This window comes from Salmo salar, chromosome ssa18 (assembly GCF_905237065.1).
Source record: "Salmo salar chromosome ssa18, Ssal_v3.1, whole genome shotgun sequence".
Lineage (NCBI taxonomy): Eukaryota > Metazoa > Chordata > Actinopteri > Salmoniformes > Salmonidae > Salmo > Salmo salar.
The window spans coordinates 76,230,182-76,241,326 of record NC_059459.1 but is presented as its reverse complement, the minus strand read 5'-3'; the positions used below and the strand labels follow the sequence as shown (position 1 = coordinate 76,241,326).

Sequence of the window (11,145 nt, the reverse complement as noted above, 5' to 3'; positions counted from 1 at the left end):
CCCTGGTGATTCAATGTGTATCGTGAGGTCCCTGGTGATTCAATATGTATCGTGAGGTCCCTGGTGATTCAATATGTATCGTGAGGTCCCTGGTGATTCAATATGTATCGTGAGGTCCCTGGTGATTCAATATGTATGGCATCATGAGGTCCCTGGTGATTCAGTACATATCGTGAGGTCCCTCCCTCCCCCTTCCTACTGCCTCTGAAAACACCATCTCCCATGGCGACGACACGACTGACCGTGCTCAGGGTCGAGGGGGATGACGTGACTCGAGAGTCTCAAGTGTGTTTTTCAGTGCGTTCATGCATATTGTGTGTGTGTGTGTGTGTGTGTGTGTGTGTGTGTGTGTGTGTGTGTGTGTGTCAGGTCTTTCCTCTGCATCAGTTAATCTGTATCAGATCTTCATTCACAATCACACAATCTCTTAGACATCTTCTCATCCCTTTCTCCCTCCCCTTCTCCCTCTCTCTCTCCCTCCCCGTCTCTCTCTCTCTCCCTTTATCTCTCCCTGTTTCCCTCTCTCTCTCTCTCTCTCTCTCTCTCCACTTCCTGCACATCACACAGGGATAAATCTGCTAGACATCCATCCTCTTCATCCCTCTATCTTCCCCTACTTCCTTCTATCCCTCCTTCTGTCTTTCCTGCTCCCTCCCTCCCTTCCTCTCCTACTCTCTCCTCACTGTCCCTCAATGACTTGATTCACTCTCTCCCACATTACTCCCTTATCTTACCTCATTTGCACACACTGTATATAGACTTTTTCTACTGTGTTGTTGACTGAATGTTTGTTTAGTCCATGTGTAACTCTGTGTTGTTGTTTGTGTCACACTGCTTTGCTTTATCTTGGCCAGGTCGCAGTTGTAAATGAGAACTTGTTCTCAACTAGCCTACCTGGTTAAATAAAGGTGAAATAAAAAAAAAAAATAGTCCTGAGCGCTCTGGAGCAGGTTTTCATCAAGGATCTCTCTGTTCCAGGAACTCTGGAACTCTGTCAGAGTGACCATCGGGTTCTTGGTCACCTCCCTGACCAAGGCCCTTCTCCCCTGATTGCTCAGTTTAGCCAGGCAGCCAGCTCTAGGAAGAGTCTTGGTGGTTCCAAACTTCTTCCGTTTAAGAATGATGGAGGCCACTGTGTTCTTGGGGACCTTCAATGATGCAGACATTTTTTTGTCTTCCCCAGATCTGTGTCTCGACACAATCCTGTCTCGGAGCTCTACAGACAATTCTTTTGACCTCATGGCTTGGTTTTTGCTCTGACATGCACTGTCAACTGTGGGACCTTATATAGACAGGTGTGTGCCTTTCCAAATCATGTTCAATCAATTGAATTTACCACAGGTGGACTCCAATCAAGTTGTAGAAACATCTCAAGGATGATCAATGGAAACAGGATGCACCTCAGCTCAGGGTCTGAATACGTAAATGAAGTATTTCTTGTTTTTTTTCTCATAAATTTGCAACCTTTTCTAAGAACCTTTTTCTGCTTGTTTTGTCATCATGAGGTATTGTGTGTGTGTGTGTGTGTGTGTGTGTGTGTGTGTGTGTGTGTGTGGATTTGAGGAATTTAATTTAAACCATTTTAGAATAAGGCTGTAATGTAACAAAATGTGCAAAAATGTGAAGGGGTCTGAATACCTTCCAAATGCACTATAGATGAGAAGACAACAGTTATGTAATATGGTGCGTGCTCTCTGTGTGTCTGTGTAATAATAAGCTACGAGGATGTGGTCGCAGTCACACACAGTACGTCTCAATGTGTTAAATCAACATCTAAAAATGACATAGGAAACAACCATTTCCTTTTCGATTGTGAGAAATACTTTTTGACTGTGTTGTAGAAGGGAGGGTGGTGGTCAGGGGTGTGTGTGTGTTTGTGTGTGTGTGCGCGCTTCAGCCCAGTTGTGGGCTAAGTTTAAAAACATTTTTTTTTTTGTCACCATGGCAACTCTGCATGCCACCGGATGGTCGTGGACCTTTTCACTGTGTGTGAGCGTGCGTGTGTGAAGGGTTAAAGTGATGATGTATCTGACAGATACAAATAACTGCACCTCACACTCTCTCTCTCGCTTCTTCTCTCTCTCTCTCGCTTCTTCTCTCTCTCTCTCGCTCGCTCGCTTCTTCTCTCTCTCGCTCGCTTCTTCTCTCTCTCGCTCGCTTCTTCTCTCGCTCGCTCGCTTCTTCTCTCTCTCGCTTCTTCTCTCTCGCTCGCTTCTTCTCTCTCTCGCTTCTTCTCTCTCGCTCGCTCGCTTCTTCTCTCTCGCTCGCTTCTTCTCTCTCTCGCTCGCTTCTTCTCTCGCTCGCTTCTTCTCTCTCTCGCTTCTTCTCTCTCGCTCGCTTCTTCTCTCTCTCGCTTCTTCTCTCTCGCTCGCTCGCTTCTTCTCTCTCGCTCGCTTCTTCTCTCTCTCGCTCGCTTCTTCTCTCGCTCGCTCGCTTCTTCTCGCTCGCTCGCTTCTTCTCTCTCGCTCGCTTCTTCTCTCTCTCTCGCTTCTTCTCTCTCTCTCGCTTCTTCTCTCTCTCTCGCTTCTTCTCTCTCTCTCTTTCACTCAATTCAAAGGGCTTTATTGGCATGGGAATCATATGTTTATATTGCCAAAGCAAATGGAATAGACAATTAACAAAAGGGAAATAAACAAGGGAAACATTAGTAAACATCAAACTCACAAAAGTTTTAAAAGAATATATACATTTGAAATGTTATATTATTGGCTATGTACAGTGTTGTAACAATGTGCAAATAGTTGAAGTTTGAAAGGGGAGATGAATAAACAGATAAATATTGGTGGTGTTTACAATGTTGTTTGTGCTCCACTGGTAGCCTCTTTCTCATGGTAACGGGACACACGTCTGTCTGCTGTGATGGCTCACTGTGGTATTTCTCCTAACAGATATGGGAGTTTATCAATGCCTGATTTGTTTTCTAATTATTTGTGGATCTGTGTAATCTGAGGGAAATATGGTCATACATTTGGCAGGAGGTTAGGAAGTGCAGCTCAGTTTCCACCTCATTTTGTGGGCAGTGGGCACATAGCCTGTCTTCTATTGAGAGCCAGGTCTGCCTACGGTGACTTCTCAAAATAGCTATGCTCACTGAGTCTGTATAGATTCAAAGATTTCCTTAATTTTGGGTCAGTCACAGTGGTCAGGTATTCTGCCGCTGTGGACTCTGTTTAGGGCCAGATAGCATTCCAATCTGCTCGGTTTTTTTAGTTGATTCTTTCCAGTGAGTCAAATAGTTATCTTTTTGCTTTCTAATAATTTGGTTGGGTCTAAATGTGTTTATGTCCAGGGGCTCTGTGTGGTGTGTTTGTTTTCTCTCTTTCTAGGCCTTGTTCAGCCTTAAGGTTCTGTCAGCTTGTTGCTGCTGCCCTCTTCTGGAGAAAAGGGGAGAGGGAGAGGGATCAGGCAGACGATGTGTTCCACCTAGAGGGTTGAATTCTAACATATACTTGGGGGTAAATCACTTTTTAATTTGAATGAAACCTTCCATACATATTTGCCCATTTTTAGAAGTGCTCAAAAGGTGACTTTTTGGATCTGAATGCCAAAATATTAAAGAGATAAAAGTGCTCAAAGTTCACGGCTTTTGCTGACCCCAACATGCCGTGAGACATCCGAGTTCATCACTGGAAAATATCAACGGTTGACATTGATTTAAAATAAACAGGGTTCCCAAACGATTCAATAAGTTCTTGATTTTGTTTTACAAATAAATACAAATGTCTTCTTTTTTTTTAACCAATTCTCTAAAACATTTGCATAATATTGTAGCTTAGACCCTATTTCACGTCAACTGTTAAGACAACATGCTCTTGAATAAAGGGTGGGTGTCTTATGATGAAAAACACAGCTTCATATGATGCATTATTCAGGGACGATTTCTGTATTTTGAAAGTTACATTTCTTGAAAACTTGATTACTGACAAGCAAAACATTTTGGGACTATGTCAACAAAGGACTAATAATAGTTATGACTGAACAGGTATAAGTACAATTTGTGCTATGTAAGTAATATATATATATATGGGGTGGCAGGTAGCTTAGTGGTTAAAGCGTTGGGCCAGTAACCGAAAGGTTGCTAGATTTGAATCCCTGGAATCTGTCGTTCTGCCCCTGAACAAGGCAGTTAACCCACTGTTCCCCGGTAGGCTGTCATTGTAAATAACAATTTGTTTTTAACTGACTTGTGTAGTTAAATAACGGTAAAATATATATTTATTAAGTGCCTTGAATGTACATGTAACAACAAAAGAAACCGCTGTAAAACCTCTGGTGGATGGACCCCCCCCAAAAATAATAACAAAAATGGACTAATGGAAAAAAATATATCATTTTGGGGTGGAGTTTTCCTTTAATAAGTACCTTACTGTTATTATTTTCAATTAAAATAGCCCAAAAGAAACAAAAATAGCTTCTTAGCAAAGAGCATTTCTCAAGCAAGAATTTTGCAGGAAAAAAACCCGGAATACTAGCTGTTATTGGCAGAAAGTTTTGGAACTCTTTCTGATTGGTCTGTTAACTCATTTATTGCATGGTGATGTCACCAGGCAGGCCATAACAGGCTGACATTTCAGGTGGTCTTTTCAAACAGCTCTTACACTAAAAGGGCATTATCATAATTTTCACAGTATTATTCCAACCTCATAGTGTGTAAATATTAAACACAGGAAAAACTGCATTGGGCCTTTAAAACAAAAGGGATGCTGTCAAAAAGTCATTGAATTCCAATGGATTTACTTGTAAGTCAGAATGTCACTTAGACTCAAATGACATCAATTCATCGCTTAGTGATTTTTGCCTGTGGTGATTTAAGTGGAAGTTAGGATTCACTAAAGAAAGATGAGATTCTCTGGTTTGTGAAAGAGTTCAAGAGAGAGCGGGGGAGGGAAGGAGATGGATGGATGGAGGGAGATGGAGGGAGGGAGGGAGGGAGATGGAAAGAGGGAGAGGGAAGGAGGGATGGAGATGGAAAGAGGGATGGAGGGAGAAGGAGGGAGAGAGAAGGAGGGAGGGAGAGGGAGGGAGAGCTGGAGAGGGCAAGAGATGGAGGCGGAGAGATGGTGAGAGAGAAGGGGAGGGAGAGAGGGAGATGGAGAGGGAGAGAGATGGAGGCGGAGAGATGGTGAGAGAGAAGGGGATGGAGAGAGAGGGAGATGGAGAGGGAGAGAGAAGGGGAGGGAGAGGTGAATTTCCACAGGGAAAGAAAGAATGACGGCGGGAACGATTGAGAGACGCACATTATGTTTCAAACAGCTTATTACACATTCACACGTACACACACACACACACACACACACACACACACGTACACCTGTACACACACACACACGTACACCTGTACACACACACACACGTACACCTGTACACACACACACACGTACACCTGTACACACACACGTACACACACACACACGTACACCTGTACACACACGTACACACACGTACACCTGTACACATTCACACACACACACACACACACACACACACACACACACACACACACACACACACACACACACGTACACCTGTACACACACACACACGTACACCTGTACACACACACACACACACACACACGTACACCTGTACACACACACACACACACACACGTACACACACACACACGTACACCTGTACACACACGTACACACACGTACACCTGTACACACACACACACACACACACGTACACACACACACACGTACACCTGTACACACACACACACACACACGTACACCTGTACACACACATGTACACACACGCACACGTACACCTGTACACACACACACGTACACCTGTACACACACACACACACACACACACGTGTGTACACGTACGGGTACACACACACGCACACACACGTGTACGGGTACACACACACCTATACACACCACACGCACATACACACGTACACACACACACGAAGTGGAACTAGGCTGGCACACACAGCACTACTCATCCTGTTCTGTATGAGACCTGTCGTCACTGGATCAGACACAACAGTGATGTCATGGCCAGGATCACATATCTAACAGAGGCCAGCTGTCTGAGTTCCTGTCCAACCAGTCTAACAGGGGTAACCAGTTCTATTTTTAGCTCAGGTCTCCCCTCCCACTTTCTACCTGAATAAACACCTGGGGGGGGTGTGTGTGTGTGTGTGTGTGTGTGTGTGTGTGTGTGTGTGTGTGTGTGTGTGTGTGTGTGACACAGAGAATGAAAGGGGGAGGGTACAGACAGACAGATCTGCATGTCTTCCTGGAAAAGGTGTATCCTCTTACACACCTGAGTGGGTGTGGCTTAGGATCAGGCCCTGAGCGAAAGAGGAAGTATGTAGAAACAGTTTAGATCAACACAGAGAGGGTATACGTAACGTTGGGCTCAACACTTACCAGAGGGAGAGAGCTGGGATTAATGGAGACTGGACAAGAGAAAAGAAAGTGGTGTTTGATGGCTTTAGAGAGGAGAACCTCATTGTCTTTCTTAGGATTTAGAGAGAGAGAGTGACAGAGAGAGAGTGACAGAGAGAGAGTGACAGAGAGAGAAAGTAACAGTGAGAGAGAGAGAAAGTGACAGAGCGCGAGAGTGACAGAGCGCGAGAGTGACAGAGCGAGCCATCATGCCAAGGTTTTGTCCAGCTGGTGTGTGTTGTCTGTCCCCCCTGCTGTTCCTCTCTGAAGTGGGGGGAGGACAGGGGGATGATCATCCACTCAGCCACTCAGACAAACTGGAGACCAGCTACACTGAGAAATCACAGAGCTACCACACACAGGTCTGTTGGTGTGTGTGTGTGTGTGTGAGTGTGTTAAACCTCAACATAGCAATGGCATAACTCTGTTTCACTTCATTTCACTTAATACATTTTTCTTCTCTAAGGTGCTATGAACGTTTGTTGGTTGACATTGTGTTTTTTACAGTGTGTTGTCATTGAATCTCTCTCCTGCTGCGAACATGTGGCACACACAGAAACCAACATGTAGTCGTTTGACAGACAGCCCGTGTTGGCTCTTTCCTTGACGACAGTAGATAAATGTGATTGGCTGAGGCAGGTGTTCCATGGTTCTGTTATCTATGACCTCACAGCTCAGGTGATTTAGTAAGGGGACCTTGACCCTCATCCCTTTCTCTCTCCCTTTATCTCAGCACAGTATTTCTGTCCTCTTTTTCCTTCATTTTCACAAGGTATCAGCATTTATTTATTGTCTCCTGTCCTCTCTCTCCCTCTCTCCCTCCCTCCCTCCCTTGATTGTTGTCACTCTGCCTGGGTTTTCCTGGGATCACAGATGTATACATGACTGTAGGTGGCTTTGGATAAAAGCGTCTGCTAAATGGCGTACAGTATATTGTTCTTATATACTAGATATCTCTATAGCTGTACACACACAGGATGATTTTTAATGTACTCTGTCTCTCTTTGTCTGCGCACGCTTAGATTAGATTGTTTGTGCCGTGATGGGGCGATGAATTAGATTTAACGCTGTTCCAGAGAGTTACTTAGATTAGATTGTTTGTGCCGTGATGGGGCGATGAATTAGATTTAACGCTGTTCCAGAGAGTTACTTAGATTAGATTGTTTGTGCCGTGATGGGGCGATGAATTAGATTTAACGTTGTTCCAGAGAGTTACTTAGATTAGATTGTTTGTGCCGTGATGGGGCGATGAATTAGATTTAACGTTGTTCCAGAGAGTTACTTAGATTAGATTGTTTGTGCCGTGATGGGGCGATGAATTAGATTTCACGCTGTTCCAGAGAGTTACTTAGATTAGATTGTTTGTGCCGTGATGGGGCGATGAATTAGATTTAACGCTGTTCCAGAGAGTTACTTAGATTAGATTGTTTGTGCCGTGATGGGGCGATGAATTAGATTTAACGCTGTTCCAGAGAGTTACTTAGATTAGATTGTTTGTGCCGTGATGGGGCGATGAATTAGATTTAACGCTGTTCCAGAGAGTTACTTAGATTAGATTGTTTGTGCCGTGATGGGGCGATGAATTAGATTTAACGCTGTTCCAGAGAGTTACTTAGATTAGATTGTTTGTGCCGTGATGGGGCGATGAATTAGATTTAACGCTGTTCCAGAGAGTTACTTAGATTAGATTGTTTGTGCCGTGATGGGGCGATGAATTAGATTTAACGCTGTTCCAGAGAGTTACTTAGATTAGATTGTTTGTGCCGTGATGGGGCGATGAATTAGATTTAACGCTGTTCCAGAGAGTTACTTAGATTAGATTGTTTGTGCCGTGATGGGGCGATGAATTAGATTTCACGCTGTTCCAGAGAGTTACTTAGATTAGATTGTTTGTGCCGTGATGGGGCGATGAATTAGATTTAACGCTGTTCCAGAGAGTTACTTAGATTAGATTGTTTGTGCCGTGATGGGGCGATGAATTAGATTTAACGCTGTTCCAGAGAGTTACTTAGATTAGATTGTTTGTGCCGTGATGGGGCGATGAATTAGATTTCACGCTGTTCCAGAGAGTTACTTAGATTAGATTGTTTGTGCCGTGATGGGGCGATGAATTAGATTTAACGCTGTTCCAGAGAGTTACTTAGATTAGATTGTTTGTGCCGTGATGGGGCGATGAATTAGATTTCACGCTGTTCCAGAGGTGACTCTCTCTCATTACTCTGACTTCTTAGCACTGTTCCAGAGAGAGACAGGAAGGAGGGGGAAGGGACAAGAGGCGAGAGAGAGTCCAATACAAGGAGAGAAGGAAGAGGTGGAAAAAGGGGGAAGTGTTCTGTTCCGTAGCAGTGTTCTGTGCCTCACCTCACCTCTCTTTCTGACCTAAGAGGAAGTGTTTTGTTTGCTGAGTGCCCCACCTCACCTCTCTTTCTGACCTAAGAGGAAGTGTTTTGTTTGCTGAGTGCCTCACCTCACCTCTCCTTCTGACCTAAGAGGAAGTGTTTTGTTTTAGAGTGCCTCACCTCAAAAACAAGACATGTTTATCTAGTCTGACTCTTCTGCATACATTGAGAAAGAGTTTTACCTCTCTGGATTTAGACAGGGAAAGGTGAGGAAGAGAGGAGTGTGGAAGGAGAGGAAGAGAATTATACTTCATGTTGCCAGTGAATGTCGTGTCATCATTGCAAGTGCGGCAGCTAGCCGTGCATTGAGAGGCTGCCTAGCTCTGAGTCATAATGACGGCAATCAGTGTGTGTGTGTCTGCTTTTGCAAAGGGGGTCAGGTTCAACTGGCAAGTGCTTGCTTTTTATGAGTGAGCGGATGAGCGTATACAGCTGAAGTCGGAAGTTTACATACACTTAGGTTGGAGTCATTAAAACTCATTTTTCAACCACTCCACAAATGTCTTGTTAACAAACTATAGTTTTGGTAAGTCGGTTAGGACATCTACTTTGTGCATGACACAAGTAATTTTTACAACATTTGTTTACAGACAGATTATTTCACTTATACTTCACTGTATCACAATTCCAGTGGGTCAGAAGTTTACATACACTAAGTTGACTGTGCCTTTAAGCAGCTTGGAAAGTTCCAGAAAATGATGTCATTGCTTTAGAAGCTTCTGATAGGCTAATAGACATAATTTGAGTCAATTGGAGGTGTACCTGTGGATGTATTTCAAGGCCTACCTTCAAACTCAGTGCCTCTTTGCTTGACATCATGGGAAAATCAAAAGAAATCAGCCAAGACCTCAGAAAATAAATTGTAGACCTACACAAGTCTGGTTCATTTCCAAACGCCTGAAGGTACCATGTTCATCTGTACAAACAATAGTACGCAAGTATAAACACCATGGGACCATGCAGCCGTCATACCGCTCAGGAAGGAGACGCGTTCTGTCTCCTAGAGATGAACGTACTTTGGTGCGAAAAGTGCAAATCAATCCCAGAACAACAGCAAAGGACCTTGTGAAGATGCTGGAGGAAACAGGTACAAAAGTATCTATATCCACAGTAAAACGAGTCCTATATCAACATAACCTGAAAGGCCGCTCAGCAAGGAAGAAGCTACTGCTCCAAAACCGCCATGAAAAAGCCAGACTACGGTTTGCAACAGGAAGTTAAATCTTGGTCTTAAATGGGTCTTCCAAATGGACAATGACCCCAAGCATACTTCCCAAGTTGTGGCAAAATGTCTTAAGGACAACAAAGTCAAGGTATTGGAATGGACATCACAAAGCCCTGACCTCAATCCTTTAGAACATTTGTGGGCAGAACTGAAAAGCTTCTGCCCTACTATTATTCTGACATTTCACATTCTTAAAATAAAGTGGGGATCCTAACTGACCTAAGACAGGGAATTTTTACTAGGATTGAATGTCAGGAATTGTGAAAAACTGAGTTTAAATGTATTTGGCTAAGGTGTGTAAACTTCTGACTTCAACTGTGTGTGTGTCTGACGTACCTTTGTACCCAGCAGAGTCCCTCGAGCAGTGCCCAGCTTTGAACACACACACACACGTACGCACATACAAACACTGAAGGTGTGAGCAGCGCTGTGAAACATATGGGTCCATTTTCACCTTGTGCACCAGGGAAGTCACACACACACACACACACACACACACAGTTGTAGTGCCAACGCTGTCAGTTTGTGTGTGTTCAGCATTAGTGATTCCTTACGGGGGGAGCCCACCTGTCTATGTGTCTCGTTTCCCTCTGTCCAGGTTTAAGGGTCGTGTTGACACACAGGGCAGAATGTCACTCACTGTTCTGCCTTCTGTCTCTTATATTCTCTGTCTGTCTCTGTCTCTGTCTCTGTCTCTGTCTCTCTGTGTCTCTGTGTCTCTCTCTCTGTGTCTCTGTGTCTCTGTGTCTCTCTCTCTGTCTCTGTCTGTCTCTGTCTGTCTCTGTCTGTCTCTGTCTGTCTCTGTCTGTCTCTGTCTGTCTGTCTGTCTCTGTCTGTCTCTCTCTCTCTGTCTGTCTCTCTCTCTCTGTCTGTCTGTCTGTCTGTCTCTCTCTCTCTGTCTCTCTCTCTCTGTCTCTGTGTCTGTCTTTCTCTCTGTCTCTCTCTGTCTCTGTGTCTGTCTTTCTCTCTGTCTCTCTCTGTCTCTGTGTCTGTCTTTCTCTCTGTCTCTCTCTGTCTCTGTGTCTGTCTCTCTCTGTCTCTGTCTGTCTTTCTCTCTCTCTGTCTCTGTGTCTGTCTGTCTCTTTTTCTTAGTGGACTGTCGTGACTTGACTTT

At 44.1% G+C, this 11,145-nt stretch overlaps 1 protein-coding gene across 7 annotated transcripts in view; it reads left to right on the top strand.

The window, feature by feature from the left end:
• LOC106578051 (diacylglycerol kinase delta) overlaps positions 1 to 11,145 on the top strand; it is an 87,049-nt gene that overhangs the window by 28,633 nt on the left and 47,271 nt on the right. The window contains exon 1 of one of the 7 annotated variants that reach the window (XM_045701581.1): positions 6,331 to 6,769. The exons of the other annotated variants lie outside the window; for them this stretch is intronic. Coding sequence (XP_045557537.1) covers positions 6,617 to 6,769 — 153 coding nt within the window. The 5' untranslated portion in view covers positions 6,331 to 6,616. Of the gene's footprint in view, positions 1 to 6,330; positions 6,770 to 11,145 lie in introns of those variants that run through there. 7 annotated transcript variants of the gene reach the window in all.